At 43.6% G+C, this 22,140-nt stretch overlaps 1 protein-coding gene across 1 annotated transcript in view; it reads right to left on the bottom strand.

Annotated features, from left to right (window-relative positions):
- Nucleotides 1-22,140, bottom strand: part of EXT1 (exostosin glycosyltransferase 1) — a 186,851-nt gene that overhangs the window by 23,151 nt on the left and 141,560 nt on the right. Inside the window, exons 2-4 of the mRNA XM_005441441.3 lie at nucleotides 8,103-8,196; nucleotides 3,847-3,954; nucleotides 261-380 (exon numbers count right to left, since the gene is read on the bottom strand). Of these exons, the coding sequence (XP_005441498.2) occupies nucleotides 261-380; nucleotides 3,847-3,954; nucleotides 8,103-8,196 (322 nt within the window). The remainder of the gene's footprint in view (nucleotides 1-260; nucleotides 381-3,846; nucleotides 3,955-8,102; nucleotides 8,197-22,140) is intronic.

Genomic DNA, 22,140 nt, shown 5'->3' with positions numbered 1-22,140 from the left:
TTTGCGAAGGCAAGATCACACATGACAGCTTTTTCACGTGTTGTAGCTCCCATTTTTCACTGTGTCAGTTTTCTCATGTGGATTCTGATAATGAAGAAAGTATTTCCTTAGGGGAGAAAATTTATCTAGATGACAAACTTTTTTCCCATTGACCAACTGTGCGTCATGAAAACCAAGGTCCGAAGCCAGCAAGGACAGGAGCAACTGGACAGGTATGGAAACCTCGCTGTTCAGCAAGGTCCCAGACAATTTTTACTTACCTCTAGTGTAGTCAATACAATCTTCTCAACTGAAGAAAAATAAGCCTCCCACAAGAACTGTGTCTGCTGTCTAAGTGCTAGGATTTTATCCTGATGGATAGACCTGATTGTAGAAGGAATCTGTAATACAAGATGTAATATAGTCAGAAGCTTCAGAAAACAACGGAGTCTCATCAAATTAATATGCTGCTGACAAGCCCTCTCCTCTATTAGCAAGCTGCGCAGCTTCAGCACTCCTGTCTGACAGAGATGCGTGTGTCAACAGTTAAAGCTTCGATGTAAAACGAATGAGACACAACCCTTTATAACCTTTGGTACTGAATATATGAATTTTCTTTTTTATCTGTTTTCTTTTAGGTTTTGGTTGTTTTATGGAAACAAAAGCTCCCTCTCCCCAGGCAGCACTGTGCCATGGCACAGCAAGGAGCTCCTTCTTACATCCCTCATGCACAAAGCTTTTCATGGATTAGTATTTTAACAAACTAGTACCTGCAGGTCTTGAGAGTCCAACAATAATCGCCACTTTCAAAGTGTATTAAAAGGATCTGGAACTGCATTTACCTCAGCATGGTAACACTAAGTGCCCTAAGGAAAACATAGCAATGTCTTAAGCAAGACTCCACTTTTTGGGAGCCTGTGGATCAAATTGCGTTTTACTAATTGCTGGGGGTCAAAAGAATAACGCCTCCCACAACACCTGTTATTCACAAGGGAAAACACTGCTTCTTTTTCCCTCCTTTTCATTAAATCAACACATTAATTCTGGTATAAGTTGCCTTGCAAATAAAACCCAAATTGCCCTGCTGCAATGCTTTCCCATCAAAAAATTTAACTGCACACTGGATCTGATGGGCAGGGTTCACTTCTACATCTTTCCCCATTCCCATGTCCCTCATCCAGACTGGAAGGAAACTAACATATGTACATGTCGTTAACTTAGGACATTGACCAAGGCCTCCAGTACACTGGTTTGACAATGTAAACTGACATTATCAAGGGAATGTAATTGCAGTTTTCTTCAATTACAAGGGCTACTCACAGCACCAGAAAGGCATCTATGATGTTGCTGATTTATGTTCATTTTTAGTACGAATGAAGAGTTGTGTTTTTGCACCTACCTTTTTGTGATTTCAAATTAGGCCACCTTGTTCTCAGACACTCGTTTCTCATAAATTTTTTACCTAAGTCGTTAGTTGTAAAGGCATATACCTGAGCAGTGTGTTGCTTTTTGCAGATCCCAGCTTATTCTGAGTTTGCTTGCACCCCACTACATCCTGCCCTTTCCTGACCAGAACACACGTTGCTTATTCCTAAAGTATTCTGAGAGGTTGCAGTGATCATTATTTGCTTTCACATGCTCCCAAAACAAGTTTTCCTGAAACATTTTCCTGAAGAAAATTAGAGATTTTAAGAATTGATACAAAAACAAATTTCCACGAGCATCATCAAATTCCCTGTAAAACTAGTAAGAAAGATAGAAGCTAAAAACATGTATTAATACATGTTTTTCTAATCAATTACATTACTATTCATGACATGAGGCAGTAAATAACTCCATCAGATTTCATCTTTTGGGGTGAACTTTCTTTGTTTTCATTACTTATCCAGTAAGTTCCAATAAGCAGAAGGATAATGAACATTATCTGTACTGGCTGTACATAAATGTGTATTAATCATCTTATCTTTATCAGCAGCAAATGAAAGATCAAAGTCACTTCACAGTGTTGATATTGCATTTTTTCTATAAACGTAAAAATTTCATTGCGTTATGTGCAACCTTGCGCCTGTGTGCGTACGTGTGTGAGCACCTAATAAAAGCAATACTCATTGCCAACTACACTTTTAGAAAGGGAAGGCTGCTCTGACTGTGAAGGTTTACTGAAAGAAGTTATGATTTTACAGCGCACACCATGCTTGTGAGTGCCTGCAAACACAGTGCCAAGGCTAAAAAGCAGCCTTGGCGCCTCCTCCGTTACAACAACCAGAAAGAAAAATCAGAGACTCCTTTTTAACTGCATTTGCCTTTTAGTTATTAATCGACCTGTCCAGAAAGACAGGTGGGAAAAATGATGTATTAATACTAATCTGACAGAATTACACTGGAATTATTAGAATGGGTGACGTCTTAATAAAAGGTCATTTCAGTAATAAGTAGGGGGAAGGGAAAAACCACCCTGCACAAATAAATGCAGGAAGGCTGGATTAAGCTCTCCTAGCACTGTGACGAGGAGAATATGCAAATAAAAACATCCAAGCTGCTCTCAAACAGGAAATGAAAAACTGTAACATAACAAAAACATTTCCCAGAGCAGACATTCAGGCCCTCTGCCAGCTCTTTAAAAACACTGTTAATAACGGTGCAGTAGCTGTTCAATATGGAAGCAGCTGTGAAGAGAACGAACAGCATGTTACCGGAAAGCACGAAGATCAGCACATTATTATTATTTAAAGAGAGAAATAATTTTGCTCAGAAAAATGTGCTGTCCACCGAAGCAAAAATCAAATGGCCCTTTTATATTTGCAGCTTATATCACATTAAGGAGAACAGGCAGCACTTTGCAAGGCTTGCTAGGCCAGCTCTTCACAAATATTTACATCTTCCAACATGTAAATAGGCATCTAACAAGATTTTCAAAGGTACTTCATTTTTGGGGTGCCAAGACACCTGTACTTTTGAAGGCTTCTCTCTGTGGATGACTATAGCTTGCCACTTTGGAAATTAGTTAAATTTAACCATAAAAAACCACCCGCTTAGTGGCTACTTAGTGCCTACGCCAGATCTCGTGGATCTCAGCTTCATGCTGGGCAATGGCATTTTATCAAATGCTGTTTTGGGGAAATGAATTTTTCAAGAGTTTTTCCTAACATCAACTTCTTCACATACTTTACAGAATGTTTTTATACTATAAAACCCACTAGGAAAACAGAAAAAAAAAATCTAGTGAATTTAAAACCAAGGTAGATGCTGAAGGTGGCATGGAATTTCTAACTTCTCAACTTGCTTTTGTTCCATGACCTCAAGGAGATTAACAATAAGTGACATGAACGCTGCTTCAGAAAGCCATGTGACACAGTCTAGACAACTGAAAAGGGACAGATGATGCTTCCCACAAAACTGTTAGGTGGTAACTCCTGCCTGAGAAAGTACCTGCTTTTCTGAGGAATCCCTTCAGTACCTGCCAGCCAGAGACACAACGCTGGTGGGACAGATGCCTGAGGATAAACTATTTCTGAAGGACTAGAGCAGACGCTGCCTTCAAGTGTTTTCTCTCATCAAAGCACACAGTCCAGGAGAGCTCTGCTTCAGAGAGGCATCCAGGTGCTCCACACCAGAAGAGATTTCATGCTTTTAGGAAAAATCAGAGTCTCATGCACTTAAGAATGTGGCCTGGTGGCTGCAATGACCTTCAGGTCAAAAAATGAATGATGTCATATTAAATGAGTTCATAGCCGATGTGACACAGACAATCCCTTCATGATAAAAATTCTTATACAGCCCTGACCTTTTGGATTCATCTTCCCCGTCCATTTAGATGGCAGCAGCAATAATCAACTGATCCGCTGAAGGCTGCGGTCTTTTCCTTACCTGTAATAACAATCTCTCATCGCCTATGACGGCAGCTTGGTTCCAATCAATCACTTCCGAGAATGGCAACTCCCATCCGTTGCTGAGCATAACCGGGACACAGGCAGCCTGCACGCACACAGAGGCATCACAGTTGTCAGCGGTACCCGATGGTTAGGGCAAGCTTTGAGGTTTGCACCAACACCATGATCACTGTTTTCTGTACAAGCTCAGGAAAGGCAACAGGGCAAAGAATAGCAGAAGCTAGAGGCCACAGGAGGGTAGCCCAAATGTTGATGGTTTTCCATTTTGTACTTATGCACGTTCACTGAAAGGTGGGGTTTGCATGGAAAGTGGCATTTGAAATCTGGTGCTTATGCTGCCAGATGAGGGCTGGACTGTTAAAATGCTGCAGATGTAACACCAGAGAATTTAATAAGAAATGATGGCCACGTCTGCTGCTTTGTGAACCATTCAGAAAGGAGGTAACTCCCTCAGTTTTTATACATTGCAAGACAACCCTACCGAAAATATAGATCATATTTAATTCCAGAGCACTTTTCCCACAGAGTGAATTCCCTATCCTGTTTGATATGAACTCTCCAAACACAGGTAAATGCACAAACACAACTCATCTGTCATCACCTGTCTACAAAAATAAGAATCGTTTTCTGTCTTAAAACAAACAAAAAGCATACACATTTAGTATCTCTTTCATACCAGTACGATCTGTCTACATTATTTAATCTTTTACGAGTTGCACATGTTCCTTTGCACAGCAGCAAGTTTGGGAATATTCAGTAAATAGGGCAGTATTTCTGTAAACAAATGATCACCACTACGTTCCAGTCAGCTGGATCACAACATAAGAACCAAACAAAAAAACCTCCTGATGTGATGAAAGAACCTATTACCAGAGAATATGCAATGAGCCTGTACTCTGGTTCAGTCTCCTTTGCATCAAGTCAAGCTTAAGTGCTCTGAATTTGGTTCCGACTAGAGTTTGGATCTCCCCACACCTCCAAAACGATGGTATAAAGGGGATCCTTTCAGACTGCTGTACCTTCCTTGGTAACATGTATGACACACAGGATCTTAGACTGGTCAAGTCTCTGCATTATAGCAGTGCTTATAATGTCTAAAGAACTGTGATCTTTCATAAGGAAATTACATTAGTGCATGAAAAAAGCCAACCAGAAAACACTTAGCAATGTGTTTTATGTTTAAAATATTCCACTAATGTGGATTATGTCTTTCAACATACCCTGGAGCCAGGCAGAAATTGGGAATTCATCATAATTGGTGAATTCTACTACCAGGCTGCTAAGAAAAAACTCAGTGCCTGTATTTTATCATCATCAGCCTGGAGCCTCCAAGTTCTGTACAGTGAGGTACACTCCCTGCTTTCTTTTTCTGAGATGATGTATCTAACAGAAGCTGCGTGACTTGTGTCCCAGATAAGAGAATAGCTAAGCAGTGTTCTTCAGAAGGATCTGAAGTGACTCCTCATCCTAAATAAGCCAGTCTCACTTCTTCCTCTGAAGAGGCTGGAGAGGGAACAGCACTTTGCAGGCTATCAATCTGAGTAGGAGCACAGAGGTAAGCGACTGTCCAGAACCTGGATCTCAAATCTGACAGCAGGTGTGGGGTTCAGTTGTTAAACCTAAGTGTCCAGCACATTTGGGATTCTCTAGGCTATCCAAGAAACCCATCAAAGGCTGGTGGACATGACACAGGATCTCCTGGAGGCCTTCTGGAAAAGCAGCAGGAAGCCAGAAAGGCACCCCTGGGCTTCTAAAATGACATTTATTATACACCTGCACTTATGTACCTGAATTCTGTTCTGCGCAAAACAATACTCTTTAATAGTGGCTGGGACATTTTACGGTTGATGAAGAAAAGTGATGCAATGATATTCATTAACAGCTTTACTGCCAGTGCTGGAATGCTTCCCAAATGGCAAAAGGACAGCAGGAGGCAGGACTCAGTGAGGTGTTCTCATTTGCCATCTTACTGACACTAAGAAGCACCTCAGCCTCCCCTTCACTCCAGCCCCCACGGAAATCCAGATGCCAGTCCTAGAGAGGAGCTGCAGCCTCTCTCAGGATGCTCTGTACACCTGACTGAACATCCAGGACCCCAGGGCTGAGCTGATGCTTGCCAAAAAACAAAGTCATGTTGGCTGCAGCCAGAGTAGGTCAGTGTCAGGCTCCATCACTGCGCTGCCAAACCCTGCTGCCACAGTGACTCAGGAGCCCCTCTGCGTTGCCCTCTGCTGCTGGCCAACAGCCCTGGCTAACCAGGGAGGTCCCAGAGACAAGAGGTTAGCCGATGCGATGCCCATCTACAAGAAGGGCAGGAAGGAGGATCTGGGGAACTACAGGCCTGTCAGCCTGACCTCGGTGCTGGGGAAGGTTACGGAGCAGGTCATCCTCAGTGCCATCACAGGGCATGTGCAGGAAAGCTGGGGATCAGGCCCAGCCAGCGTGGGTTTATGAAAGAGAGGTCCTGCTTGATGAACCTGATCTCCTATGACAAGGTGATCTGCTTAGTGGATGAGGGAAAGGCTGTTGTCTGCCTAGACTTTAGTATAGCATTTGACACCATTTCCCACAGCATTCTCCTGGAGAAACTGGCTGCTCATGGCTTGGACAGGTCTACTCTTCACTGGGTAAAAAACTGGCTGGATGATCAAGCCCAAAGAGTTGTGGCGACTGGAGTTAGATCCAGCTGGTGGCTGGTCACAAGTGGTGTTCCCCAGAGTGTGGTACCGGGGCCAGTCCTTTTTCATACCTTTATTGATGATCTGGATGAGGGGATCTAATGCACCTTTAGTAAGTTTGCAGATGACACCAAGTTGGGCAGGAATGTTGATCTGCTTGAGGGTAGGAGGCTCTGCAGAGGGATCTGGGCAGGTTGGGACCGATGGGCCGAGGCCAATTGTGTGAGGTTCAACAAGGAGAAGTGCCGGGTCCTGCCCTTGGGTCACACCAGCCCCACACAGCGCTACAGGCTTGGGCAGAGCGGCTGGAAAGCTGCCTGGGGGGAAAGGGCCTGGGGGTGCTGGTTGACAGCCGGCTGGGCATGAGCCAGCAGTGTGCCCAGGTGGCCCAGAAGGCCAACAGCATCCTGGCCTGTATCAGCAATCGTGTGGCCAGCAGGACAAGGGCAGTGACCATCCCCCTGCACTGGGCACTGGTGAGGCGGCACCTGGAACCCTGTGTTCAGTGTCGGGCCCCTCACTGCAGGGGGGACACGGAGGGGCTGGAGCGTGTCCAGAGACGGGCAACGGGGCTGGGGAAGGGGCTGGGGCACAAGTCTGATGGGGAGCGGCTGAGGGAGCTGGGGGTGTTCAGCCTGGAGGAAAGGAGGCTGAGGGGGGACCTTGTCGCTCTCTGCAGCTCCCTGACAGGGGGCTGTAGGCAGGGGGGGGTCGGTCTCTTCTCCCAAATAACAAGCAACAAGACAAGAGGAAATAGCCTCAAGTTGTGCCAGGGGAGGTTTAGATTGGATATCAGGAAAAATTTCTTCACTGATGGGGTGGTCAAGCATTGAAACAGGCTGCCTGGGGAAGTGGTGGAACCACCATTCCTGGAAGTGTTTAAAACACGTGTAGATATGCTGCTCAGGGATGTGCTTTATTGGTGAACTTGGCAGTCCTGGGTTAATGGTTGGACTTGATGATCTTAAAGGTCTTTTCCAACCTAAATGTTTCTATGATTCTATGAAAAAAGGGAGATCATTAACCAAAGTTTAAGGGGATTCAGGTGCTGTCCCAAACACACTGTGAGCTCCCTGAGATTAGCCTATATCCACCTTCATGTGAAGCTTCCATCTGGGGCTTTACAGCCTCCAGGCCACCTTCTGCATGTTCAGCAAGCACCACCTCAAGATAGGCAAGGCATAAGCAGGTCTGTTTTGGCTAAATAAAAATAAAAAACTATTTTTACTGCCCCGGGACTTACTTGTAGTAGAGGCCAGTGTCTCATGGAAAGTCTTGCAGCTTGATAAAATACTGCTCTAAACCGGTCCAAGCCTCACCTCACCCAGGGAGACCCTCTTCCTGGAGGTAATGCAATTCAACCTTCCAATGAGCTCAGTGCTCAACCCCTCCTGGGAAGAAGCTGCCAATTGCTCCAGAAGTATGAATAGAGGCTTTCGCAAAGTGGATTACTGTCCACTAGGGAAATGAAACACATTTCCCTCCTCCCCACCTCCTTGCTATTGCATGCTGAATTGCAGCCAGCATAGCCAATGCTTTAAACTGCAGCTCTTACCTGCAAGGCTTCCAGAAACCTGAAAGAGCCAAGCCTGCGGCCACGGGGAACCAGACAGAAAGTGGCATTGTGCAGCATTTCACGGTAATCATACCTAACAAGAACAGGGGAGAAAAGAGAAAATTCAATTAGCGGTGAGTCCTAGAGTAACTGGGCGTGAAAATGCAAACAGCTGCTGAGACACATCTGGATAAAATCACCCCCAACCAAGACTGCTCACCACCAGGTTAACTAGCTCCCTCCCTGCACACGTGTGCTAGCCATCTCCCTGGCTCCTTTTTGTTCATCCTTAGGAGCAACCACCATGGGAGAGAGCTGGGGAGGGTGGCAATGAAACTGAGAAGGAAATAATTTTGCCTTTGCAATAATCGGCCATTTCTAAATAAACAGGTATGCATGAGTTCTAACAACTGTGGTTGTTAGAAGTGGTACTTCTGTGACCCTCATTTCCATTCAGATTTAGTCAAAGTCATGCACAACTGTGTTCATTTCTGTGCAAGAGGTTTGTACAAAGAAAAAAAGCATTCAAGCTATGCCAAAGAAACCTTCCCTTATCAAGCAGGCACTCAAAAAGGGACAGAGGGGTTACAATGACTCACTTGGTGGTTATTGTCAAGTGTGGCGAGAGGGATAACTGCCAAATTTTGGCAATTAACTACATAGCTGCAATGGCCCCTGCTACTCCGAATTAAAATTTTAAGCACCTACAGACACTCCTGAGCTTTATTCTGATTCCATCAATCACCTCAAAAACACACATGCAAAAATCCTCACAGTTTCCAGCCTCTTATTAGCTAATTGTACTTCTGGCAAACCCATGAACTGTGAATGGCATCAACCTTGACTGAGACAAAAGGATCCAGATTAAACACCCTCTGTTCTCCAGAGTGTCCTGGACTCTGCAGACAATTGTTATTTTCACAGTAACTTGTGGCATTTACATTTTCTAGAAATAATAATCAAATTTAACTGTAACCTGCAGGCAGAGCAATTTTTTTGTATGTGTGTTTACATGTATGTATATACATACATATATGATTATATTTTATATACAAAAAAGTCCGGATCTACGTTTTTATTCTCAAACAGGCCAGACAGATGGGAGTAAGGCAATTTTCAATTATAAGCTCTGTCTTTAGGAAGAGACATCTTGCAAAGGCCCATTTGCTTAAACAAGCGTGTACAGCTAATTTGCACAAGAAAAGGTCACTGTGAATGGATTAAGATTATCTCCACAGAGAGTAAAATAAAAAGCCTCGTTGCATTAATTAAAACTACAAAACAGACTTCAAAGTACTTTTTTTTTTTTAAACCGTATCTCAACTTTGGTTGAAATACATATATACATATTCCATTTAAGTGGCAGCCATTTCTTTTTCTCCATGTGGGATATTGATTGGCAGCCATGTCCCAGCTCACCAGCCAGCAGTGACACAACACACAGGGGAAAACGTCAGGAAACTGGAATACAAAAAAATAATAATAAAAAAAATCTGCCATTTTTAAGCATTCTGTTTTTTACATATTGAGAGGTCTGAGGCTCACCACTTCTGCTGTATATGGCAGAAAATGTTAATAAATACCAAAAATAGAATACCCCGTAGGGCTAGAATACGCCAGTCAGAAGTCCCCCATCATTAGCTAGCTAAAAATGTAAAATCCTGTTAATACCCCAGAATGTAACAATATCCACAAAACACCGGTGGCAGAACCAGAACACAAAGACAATCAGAGAACAAGGCCAGCACAAGTGACTTCTCCATATGCCAGTGATATCTTACACTGGGCACCTTTTCTTTTGTAACTGATTTGTTGATATTAGGATAGATGTACAAAGGAATAAAAAAAAGGATTTTGTTGACCATTTCCCACCTGGAAACCACTTAGCGTCTTCCTCCCATTTGTGTGTTTTAAAGCCTAACGTGTGATTTATTGCTGAGCTCTGGAATAGCATGGTTCATGGTCATCAAGCAATTTATCTACATAATACAGACACAGAAACCTCACCCTAACCTTGATGTATGGCCACAAAATTTCCACTCACTTCAGGGAGAACGTGCAAATACAACAGGAGCAGATCCAGAGTAAAGTAATATCCATTGAGAGCTGCTGCAGAGAATGACATGCAGCAGAGATTCTTCTCATGAACAAATTTCTTTACGATTTCAACCCAAGTGTTTTCAGGTGACTCAACAAGATCTTTGAGCTCAGTGCTAAGGGGCTGATTTCCAGTTTAATACCCCTCAGCGACCACTCTAGGATCCAGCATTTATTTGAAATCCTTAAATACAAGGTGCTAATTTTACTCCTACTGGTTCGTGGGTAGCATGCAAAGCAACAGAGGCACCCTGCCTTAGCTGAAAGACAGAAGATAGCCCAGTATGTTTAAATACAAAATTGGAAACGCTTTTCACACAACACATGTAGCCAGCCACAAATACATAAACATCTCTGTCAAACTGCAAGCATAGCTTTGTAATTTGAAGCATCACTTATGGAGGAAATTGTTTACATGTACTTCAGTCAGCCTGCAGCAGAGGCCGTTTCACTTTTTTTTTCAGGCTGCCAGGCAGCATTTGGAGGAGATCTTGGCCACAAAACATCACCTGGTGAATGAAGCTCCAGTCCACAGGCCATGGTGGGGGACAGAAGGTGTCAGAGCAAGCCCCAGTTTCAGATTCCTTCCCATTCAGCCGTGTAGGAATCACACATGCAGTAGGAGGTTTGAGCTTTGCCAGTGTTTTGTCAGGGCAAGAAAATAACTTCTGTATCATTGGCATTTTTTTCCACATAGAAAGCATACACACATCTCACCTGAAAGCATCTCTGCATTTCCCTTAACTCTGACTTGAAATACTTCCAGTGAAGTCAGTGAGATAACCTCTATGATTAAAGGTAGGTATCTGAGTTAAATCTTTGCTGTACTTGAAATTTCTCCTTCACTTTTTCAGGAGAGAAACCGAAGCTGGCACAGACATCCAGGAACACTCTCTCAGCCAGAGCAGGACACTTGTACATTAAGTACTGATCTGGCACCTACTGCAAATACCAGTATAGCATCAATGACGGGCTTGATTTCCCCACCACCTTCACTGACTAATCTCAACAAGACCTCAGGGAGGCAATGAAGTATTATAATCCCGCTCACAACTGGCAGAGGGGCCTTAAGTTACAGAGAAGCAAGTCAAGTGCTTAGAAGAGGTTCTTCCAGAGCCTCCTCTTCTTCTCCCCTGGCAATGGGGGTTATATCTGTTTTCAGAACTACTTATTGCCATTAGGCGGTAATGGCTGAAGATGGCAGGGAGATTTGTTACGGTCTTCCATCGCTGTGGTTTCTGCAAACCTGGAACTGCCGGCTTGTGGGGACAGCTCTGCATTACCTGCCTATCCGGATGCACTGGTTTTACCCGGCTGCAGAGGTTTTTCAGGCTTCACTTGCAGCTGAGGAATTGGAGCTCAGACCAGCGTCGTGGGGCACCACGCAGGCGGCTGGCCAGGCACTTCTTCCTTACTTGTGCTGCTTCGGTGTCGCACTCCTTCTGGTGCTTTCCTTTACTGCTGGCAGTTAATCTTTCCGAGTATTTACTGTAAGAAAGCTTTAAGAGGAGTCCTCTGCTTTGCTTGGAGGGTATTTATTTCCAGAATAATCCTGGTTTCTGTGTTAGAAGACTGCTGGGAGAGGGGGCACATGCTTATTGCTCATATTCCCATACTCCTTCATTCTGCACGCTTGCATGGAGGTAACATTTTACTGCCAATTTTAGGGTCGGCTTGGCCTGGGCCTCAGCTGCATCATTCAAAGATGTTAAAATCCAAAATGCATATGCTTTTAAAATGACAGTTGGGGCTTTAGAACTAAAATAGCTACAGATTTAACCCAAAGCTGGCATCCCTCTGTAAGGATCAGCAGTGTGTTTTATTAACTTTCATGCTTCCTTCTGTAATGATTAAGTGCACCTTGTTCACAGCTAATACCTTTTTAGGCAGCATAAACAAATAGCTCTATTTGTAATCAATTCTAATTTATTCACACTTTAATTGAAATATCCCCTCCCTGCTACCACCCATAGCTGAGAAAACATGTTCGGCCCCATCTATCACGCAGGTGTAAACACTGCAACGCCATGCGGGCAATTATATGAAGGAGAAATGCTGCTCAGCCAAATGCTCTTACCATCTTAACTTCTTGATCCAACACATTGCTTCTGTCTTTCTCCACCACCCTCCCCCCCACCTTTTTTTTCCTTCTGATGTGCCGACCTTGTCAATCAGCAAACGGATTAGAGGGCTGCTTGGGATTCCTGGTTCACCATTATCCCAAGGAGCCCAGGCAGGCTGCAGAGGCTCTGCAGTAACTAATCAGCCATGCCATACATTCCTTCTTGCAGCTTAAGCATTTCCCCATGTCACTACACTTAAGAGATTATAAACTAGCCTGGGAAACATTTTCACTACCAATTTTAACATAAACTATTTTTTGCCCAAGCCACATTGTCATCACTATTGATTGAAGAGAGGTCTAAAAAGACGTTGGCTGTTTAGATCAGCAGATATGTCCAGCTACCCAGATGTGATGATATCATACTTTATCCAGCTATATGTCACCTGTCACGCAGGACATCATAAAGCAGTGTACATATTTTCTTATCTAATCCTTTCAACACTGATATGGGACACCATCACCATTCCCATTTCGTAGACAGAAAACCTGAGACACAGATGACTGGTGGCTTCTACCGCAGCTAGACAGACCTTGGGAATGCTAACCCCGGCGTCCTCATCTGCCTCCTTCCTCTCTGGTGATAACAGCACTCACCGAAAAGCAGCTGTATGTTATGGCTATCAAAATTCAGATGGAGATACAGGAGCAGAAACCAAACCAAATACAATGGGTTTAACCCAGGAGTACATATTTTAATAGCGCCACATATAATCCATCTTTTGGAAGATGCTGGAGCTCATCTTTGGCAGGAAGTATCAGCACGTAATGCCATAGATATCAGATGGGACTAGAGCTGTTTTTTTCCTTTCCCAAGCCAAAAATTGCGATGGCACTTAATCAACTATGTCCAGGGCTCCCTCCCTGAATCTACACACTACATCTACCAGAAATCTCTGCATCAGTTCAAGTGCTACAACAAAGACAGATATAAGACATGTGTAACACAAGGCTAAGCGGTGGAGTGTTTCCCAGTTTTCCAGTATATTCAGTTTCAGCTACTAACCGGCCAGTTTTCTATGCATGAATGCTTAATGCAGATGGCTCTGAACTAGTGGCTGGAGAGCCTGAAAAGAAACCCACTCTGTCACACAGAGCATCTTGTTGCTTGGCTTCCATTAAGGTATGTTGGCTTTTAAATAAACTGTCAAGTAAAACTTGGCATTGAAAACACCAAGTGAGTAACTGTCTTTGTAGAAAAGCGGACGGCTCAGCTGTGCATCAAATAGATAGCTGCCCAAGACTGAGCTCGAAAGACTAACGCATCCTACTTGGAAGGGTGCCGTCGCTGCAAACTGCTTGCTTTTGGATTTACGGCTGCACAATGCTTTGGGGTGATCTTAATGCCGGTTAACAGGCTACTGGCTGGCAGTTCATCTCCCTCTCTGCAAGCACTGGTTCTGGAATTAGAAAGTTTGGAGGTGCAAAAACATAATTGGAAAACTTTTTTTTTTTTCCTGCTTAAAGGGCTAATTGATTTCACAGGTGTTTAATTATCATTTGCTGTGAGATAATACCTTGTAGTGCCATAAAAAATGGATTTAATTTTCGAGTGCTTGCAAAACCACTGCCAAAGCCAAGTTAGAGCTAAAGCTAGATAATTGTTCTATAAATCAAACACACTGCCTCCTTTCTTTGAAATTTTTAATACTTGGCTATAATGATATCTGACGACCTTGAAACTAACATAAAAAGGATTTTCTTGCCAAGTGCTGAAAGGCAGCCATTGGAGTATTTCTTTCAGCCTGGTTCATTACTGCAGCCGCCACAGACATGTGCCCTGGCTGCAGGACTCCAAGGGATGCTATGGTGTAAGTACAGCAGCAGCATGCGTGAAAAGTGATTTCAGCACAAGGTAACAGCGAAGTACAGGTATGAGCATGAGCACAATCTGAAAATACTCCTAAATTAATGAAAATACTGCAGTTCTAGACATGGCAATGGAAATTAAACTCAGCAAACATTCAGCAAATAATGTCAAGGTACAACTGTTTCCTCCTTTCCATGCCAGCATCTTCTTCTAGTTCAGAAGGTTGGAATAATAAAGAAAACCTGGGAAGCAGAGTTTTCACTTTAATGTACTGCTAAAGCAACTTTGTCACAGTTAAGATGGACAGTAAGCATTGAGATTTAAATAATATTTAAAATCTTCAGTGACATCACAGTTGGATTCAGTTCGCTTTGGTATTACACACAGAAACATTTCGATACGCAAGTCATTAAAGTCAATATACATTCTAACAAATAAAAAGGCTCTAATGACTTTTGTCTAACTATTTACACAGAATGCCCTGTAAACCTATATGGTGCATATAAAGCACACAGAATATCTGCACTGCCAAATACTATCCAGCTGGCTCCCAGCATGGCGGTTACACCATCTATAATAAGTAGTCTTATACAGTAGCAGATGTGGTCCCACCAACCCAATTTGATATTTAAAGATAACCGCTTATTTAACAAATGCACCACAGAGGGTTCCTGAGCAGTGTGTCAGAGCTAAGCCTTGCTGAGGTGCCTCTCTAGGCAGTGTTAAGCCCCAGCTACCAGCAACCTGCTAATAGCATGGTGTAGCTTTTCTTCTAAAACCAAATGCCATCTCCTAGGCTTTGAAGTCCTCTAAGAGTGCCTGTTTCACAACAGCACCTTGCTGTGCTGGCAGAAAGAAAACTCAAAACATGCCTGAATAAGAAAAGTCCATGAGGAAGCAAATGTTCTGCTTGCTTGTATCTTCCAAGGAATGTAAATGCAGCACCACATATTGTGAATTCAATACCCCCTAGGTCGGTGGAAAAGCAGTGAAGATGCTGATGCTTACATGCGTGGATGCATGCACAGGAACACACACAGAGCCACAGCGTAAGACTATGGACCCACCTCCCCTGTCAGCCCCTCTCAAGTGACATGGATGTGTATGAATCCTCTTTGCCTGAAACATGCCCATCTAGCAATTACTGCCTGTCAAGCTGCTGAACCCTTACAAGGTAAAGACAAGACCAACCTGTTAAGATGATCCAGTGGTGCAAGCAGGCTCTTTCTGACAGGATTCTTCTAACAATAAATTATGCCAACACTTTGCATCATTATGGTACCTCTACCTTGCCATTATCTGGAGATCACAGACTCCTTTTTGAATATTTTAATATAAAGAACCCCAGCCTGCCAGCAGGAGAACAAAGCAGCATCTCCATTTCACTGATGGGGAAACCACCACACAGCCTGAACTTGGGCTTCATCTACTCAGCCTTGTTCCCCAGTACTCTGTACAGAAAAATATGAGTAAGTTGAAAGTAGCATCTAACTCTTGACAGTATGCTTTGGCATTTCGACAGAGAACTAATATCCTGGGCTGCATCAAAAGAAGCCTGGCCAGCAGGCTGAGGGAGGTGATGCTCCCTTTCAGCTCCGCTCTTGCGAGACGCCACCTGCAGTGCTGCATCCAGCTCTATAGCCCCCAACACAAGAAAGACAGGGACCTGTTGGAGTGAGTCCAGAGGAGGGCTATGAGAATGCTCAGAAGGCAGGAGTACCTCTCTGATGAAGAAAGGCTGAGAGAGTTGGATACAAGGCTCCAGGCAGACCTTATAGCAGCCTTCCAATATATAAAGGGGGCTTATAAGAAAGATGGAAAGAGACTTTTTATCAAGGCCTGTAATGACAGGACAAGAGTAATGGTTTTAAAACTAAAAAAGGGTAGATTTAGATTAGACATAAGGAAGAATTTTTTTACAATGAGAATGGTGAGGCACTGGCACAGGTTGCCTAGAGAAGCTGTGGATGTCCCATCACTGGAAGTGTTCAAGGCCAGGCTGGATGGGGCTTTGAGCAACCTGGTCTATTGGAAGATGACCCTGCCCGTGGCAGGGGGGTTGGAACCAGACGATCTTTAAGGGTCTCTCCCAATCCAAATCATTCTATGACTCTGTGTGTCTAGTTTTTAAAATTGGGGATATTATATTGTGTCCTTCACAGAGTGACTTTGTTTGGATTTTAGCCTTTTCCTAGCAGTGAGGCAGTGTCAAACACTTGTCCTAAATAGCCCAATCTGGTCCCATTAACCAGCCTCGTATGCTGTGATGGTCCAGCTGTGAACATCTTTGGGGCAATTTCCCACTGCAAAGCCCGTTTCCTTATTCATAGAACCATAGAATCAGAATGGTTCGGGTTAGAAGGGTCCTTAAAGATCATCTAGTTCCAACCCCCCTGCCATGGGCAGGGACACATTCCACCAAACCAGGTTGCTCAAAGCCCCATCCAGCCTGGCCTTGAATACCTGCAGGGACGGGGAATCCACAGCTTCTTTGGGTAACCTGTGCCAGTATATCACCACTCTCACAGTAAAGAATTTCTTCCCTCTATCTAATCTAAATCTACCCCTGTTTAGTTTAAAACCATCACTCCTATTGCTACAGACCCTACTAAAAAGTCTGTACCCATCTTTCTTATAAGCCCCCTTTAAGGGCTGAAAGGCTGCTATAAGGTCTCCCCGGAACTTCTTGAGGCTGAACAACCCCGACTCTCCCAGCCTGTCACAGGAGAGGTGCTCCAGCCCTCTGATCATCTTCACAACCCTCCTCTGGACCCGCTCCAACAGGTCCGTGTCTTTCTTATGTTGGGGGCCGCAGAGCTGGACACAGCATTCCAGGTGGGGTCTCACCAGAGCCGAGTACAGGGGCAGAATCACCTCCCTTGACCTGCTGGCCATCCCTTTTTTCAGAGAATAGATCTATTAATTTATTCTCTAACTTTAAAGAAGTAAAAAAAAAAAAAAAAAAAAAAAAAAAAAGCCTACTATTGGAATTTCAGTTATTAAAGCATCAGTTTGAATTAAAGACCCAAACAAAGAAAAATCCATACTGCATTTTCTGAACAAAGAAACAAATTCTAGCTCATCTGCCACACACTCTAATTCTGAGATTACAGGGCACACCTGAAAGCCTCAGAGTGCAGAGAAATAAAAGACTTATTGTGAGATCTCTCACCTGTCAGCACCTGCTGGCTCTGAATCTGGCGATTCCCTCTTGAGGGTCAAAAAAAAAAAAAAAAAAAAAGGGCTCCAAATTTTTCCTAATAGCTCTTTATTGAAAACCTGAGGTTAAAAAATGCTGAAGAGGAAAAGTTTTCTAGGGTTTCATGCTTCAGTATCTTGGCCTACTGAATGTTTTAACTAACCTAGAAAGAGAAGTGGTTGATTACAAGCCCTGGATAGTAAAACATGAATAAAGCATCTGTTTATGCCACAGTCCAGTAACTGGACCCAGCAGAGTCCAGAGGACGCTGGTGTAAAGAACACTGGCCTCTCCATTAAGCTGCCTGTAGGACTGGGACTTCAGCAGGACAGTAGAGAAAGCACAAACCCCTGCAGATTGAATTAGAAGGGGTTATCATTTCTATTCTTGCTTTGAATGTCTGGCTGAGCTCTTTACCAAACGATTTAGAATAGTCATTATGAAGCTTATCATTTTCTATTCAGCTCCACAGATTTTCCCATTACGGCTATCGAGCTCCTAAGTGGCTTGTTGGCATCTTTAAAAGTTATAGTCCTCCAGACGCAACATCTAAAAATGGAAAGCAAAGATGATGTGCAATACTGGCTCTAATTATGCAGGAGTTCATTTCTATGAATGACTGGATTTGTTTCCAAGGAAAAAAGAGGGACTTTACACAGGAACTGCTGGCAGAGCCCCATGTTGTCTAGGCACGCTGACCCAAAATGTGACCATTCTTGGAGGAAAAATTAGTTCAGTAAATGCATGGAACAACTTTGAATGAAATAGAGAAGTGATTTATTTTTACTCATAAGAAGTCAGCTGCAGCTTAGTCCCCAGGAGGCGTAACACCACAAGATACCTAGATACTTCAATATTTTGATTCTTTATTAGTTCTCATATTTGCTTTCATCTGTGGATCTCAAAGTATTTTCTTTCTGCCTTCTATAAATGAGATAAAGCTACCTCAAAAATAGGAGTAGGACACAAAGCAGGGGAAAAATAAAAAGAACCCTAATTCAGTGTATTTTGATCTTGTAGCACTGAACTTTAGGGTGAAACCCCAGCGCTGTCAGTCCAGGGCAGGCTTCCACTGACAGCGGGTGCTGATATTCTGGACCTAATGAGGACTAACTAACTTCTGCAACAAAGCAGTGCAGGAGCATGAACTGTGGAAGGGCAGGAAACCGCAGATTTTTTCCCTATTGCAGTGAACAGTGAGCATTCAATTAATTTTCATCTAAGCGAGAAAAGAGGAGACAGCAGGAAGAAATATAAAAATGCACTGATAATTGTTTTTCAGTGACACCTCCCATTCCTGTCCTCAGTTTTGTTAACAGAAAGCTAAATCAGGCCACTTCATGTAAGACTGTGCTTCAGAGTGGCCTGATAAAAAGGGATCTGTCACTCAAAGATCTGCTCCTTCTCTGTGCTTGCTCACTTCTGCTGACTACAGTAAAATAAAAGTTTTCTATTATTTGCTTTTCTCAGCAAAAAAGGCAGCTAGAAAAAAAGTATGACTCTTCTGCATCTCTGCATCACCAAGTCCCCTTCGGAACTGGACTCTCTTCTCCTCTTGAGCCAGAGGAAAACATGAGCTGCACACCGTTAAGTGCAAGCTTAGAATTGTAGCTTGCTTTTTTTAGCCAGTTTGTACCTTTTCTAGGGTTGTTTAGGCAACTCCAGCGGTCTTCAGCTGACATTACACCAGAACAGGGTGACTGAGCTGGAGAGTGTCTTATCTTACACACTTTCAACAGGACAAGAGGTAATGGTTTCAAACCAAGAGGGTAAGTTTAGATTGGATACTAGGAAGAAATATTTTATGTTGAGGGTGGTGAGACACTGGAAGAGGTTGCCCAGAGACGTTCTGGATGGCCCATCATTGGAAGCATTCAAGGTCAGGTTGGTTTGGGCTCAGAGTGACCTTATATATTGAAAGATGTCCCTGCCCATAGCAGGGGGGGGGTTGGACTAGATGATATTTGAAGGCCCCTTCCAATCCAAAACTTTCTATGGTTCTACGATTGCCCATGGTGGCACATGGGACTTTTAGGTCCCAGCTTGAGCCATGCAAAACTGCTGTCTAAAAAACCCCACAAGCACGTCTGCATCCATGCATACTTAGACATACACACTTCCACACTATTTAAAAAGGACTTCCATCTGGAAACCACTGATGCATGCGCATATCCTTCTTCTCTTGGCTGACCCTGCCCTGACACACAAAGAATGTCACACATGATTTTTGCAAAATTACTTTTTTGAAAATTCAAGGCCCATTTTGAGAACAAAGTTAGAGGAATAGCCAACCAAAGCAAACTGAAACCTCGTTTTGAAGGAGACGTCTTCTCAAGCATTCAAAGCAAGTCTTTTGAAAACCAGTCTGCAAACATGAGTGCCAAACACTATCTAAACCAGACCATATCGTAATTCTGAGAGCTGCTTATCGTTCTGCTCCTAAGAGTCCCAGGGAAACCACATACCTGCTGATGGTGAATGCCTGACTGCTCGCATCTGTAGCCCTAATGCATCACTGCAGTGTCAGGCACCTGAGCTACGTTGGGACCAATCCTAAGAGATGCAGACAGTGTTTCTCGGTCCCTATTGATGCCCACTCTCACTCATGGTGTTCAGCACCACATAGAATCGTCTGTTTCACTTTTTTTAGCATTCCTGCCCTGCTGGGCAGTGTCTGCCTGGAACATGCTATGTCTGTTTGTGAGCTAATACATTATTTACACAAACTATTCAGGCATAGAAGCAAGGATATAAAACATTTATCAACAAAGGGACCTGTTTGTCATTTTAAAATAATTATGTTTCTTTAAAGAAACCAACAAATTCAGTTGTCTCAGAATTATTTATTAGGTTGCACAGGCTTGAAAGGACTCTCTCCTTCGGGGGGAGGAGCCTCCACTCCACATAAAGCTTTAACCATAAGAAATTTTATACCTCAGCAATGAAATCTCAAGCTTGCAAGTTTTGTAAGTCAGAACTCTAATGAGAAGCACAGGTCAGGTTAGGTGTATAGCGGCACCTTCTCCTGTAACCTGCCAGACACTGAAACACCTGAAATGAACTGTGGGGTTGCAGGGCAAGGAATTCCCGAGGGTATTTACAATTCTGCTCTACTGTCAGTAGCTGGAACACACCTACACTACACTTATACCTGGAAGCAGCTCTATCAGCCCCAGCCCTAGTGGGATACAGCCAGGCATCTCCTCCAGCCCCGCTGAGAAGTGTGTGGGGCCACCCTGGCACTGCCTGGCAAAAAAGCCCTTTGCTCTCTACCTGCTCCAGGCCCTGCCCTGCCTTTTTATACCTCCTCCAGCAATTCAGGCGCAAGGACAAATGGAAAGGGAAAGGCATAGTCATGTAAGTGTTCAGATCTGAGAGGGATCTGTGATCTGGTGTGCTTTGCAGATTGCTAAGGAAAACATGACTGTCCATACAAAAGGGCTTATGAGGGGATGCCAGCAGTGATCACATTGGTTGGAGGAACAACAGCTCTTTGACCAAGAGCTAACAGCCAACAGATGGAGGGGAATGATGTTCACTGTAAGAGAGGCCATGTGATGACACACTGCAACATGCAACTGGACTGTTTTTTTATACAGGTGTGTTAATTTTGATACTAATTTTAAAGTACTTAATGTTATTTTTTAACCTTCCAGTGATAAGCACACAGCAGGTACAAAGACATCCCTAAAGGAGTTTTCTGCATCAGAGTAACTTCAGCTTCCTACCTCTTATAAACTATAACCGCAGCACCCTGCGCTGGCAGGAGAACAGGCTGCACCGTTTCCAGCTGAGTCTGGGTTTTGTGTGCTGTGTCCCCACGGGGCATACATGAGACCATGAGCTCTCCCTGCAAACTTCCAAGCAGCTTTTCTCCCTGAGTTCCTCCCCTCAGATTCCAGATGGGCTGCGATACAGGCATTTTCATACAGCAGCGCCTCAAATCATGTGTTAGACATGTCAGCAGTTTTTGCCAACATTGGAGGCTAAAAAGGTGCAGACCTCGAGCAGGTTTTCTGGAGCATCCTCATGCAGCACAGACATCTTTTACATACTGTTTAAGAGACTATAAAATGCAGTAAACCAAAATCCTCTGTAATGCTTGGTATCTGAAACAAGACTTTTTACCTCTGAAAGGAGCAACTCTGTAAAGGATTAGAGGGTCACTGTGGACAAGCAGCTCAAGGCTGTTACGAGGCAAATGAATCCTTTGACACATCAACCACACTGTACACACAAAGAGGAAACAGCCCCTAGGTACCCAGAGCTGGTGTGGCAGACACCAGAAAATATCCAGTGCTAATACCTCCACATTTTAGAAAGATGCTGAATAACTCAAGACAGAGAAAAGGGACAGGAAAGTTATTTAAGGGACTGTAGTAAATACCCTTCTGATAGAGGTTTAAAGAGCTCAGTGTATTCAGCTTATCAGAGAGAAGAGGAAGAAGTGGCTTGATTACGGCATGTAAGTGGCTCCACAGGGACAAAAAGAAAAGGAACTGAGAGTTCTTTAAGCTGCTGAAAAAGGACACAACAAGAATCAAGAGGTGGAAGTTAAAAGTGAAACAAACATCAATAGAAATCTGTACTAACGCCCCGGCACCAAAGGTATTTTAACCACTGAACCAAACTGTCATGAAGGATGGTCGCTCCTCCATTAAGCCATCTCTGGAAATCAGAAGCAAGTGCTTTGCTGGAGGATACGCTTTAACTCATCATGGTTCACTGCAGCACAGGGGTAAAGCCGGTGACACAGAATGGGCTGCAGCGTGCAGGAGATCAGACGGAGTAATCTCCTGGTCCATCTGGC

The sequence above is a fragment of the Falco cherrug genome, chromosome 3 (genome assembly GCF_023634085.1).
Source record: "Falco cherrug isolate bFalChe1 chromosome 3, bFalChe1.pri, whole genome shotgun sequence".
Lineage (NCBI taxonomy): Eukaryota > Metazoa > Chordata > Aves > Falconiformes > Falconidae > Falco > Falco cherrug.
Note: the sequence above shows the minus strand (reverse complement) of the source record. Positions and strands in the feature narration are given on the sequence as shown.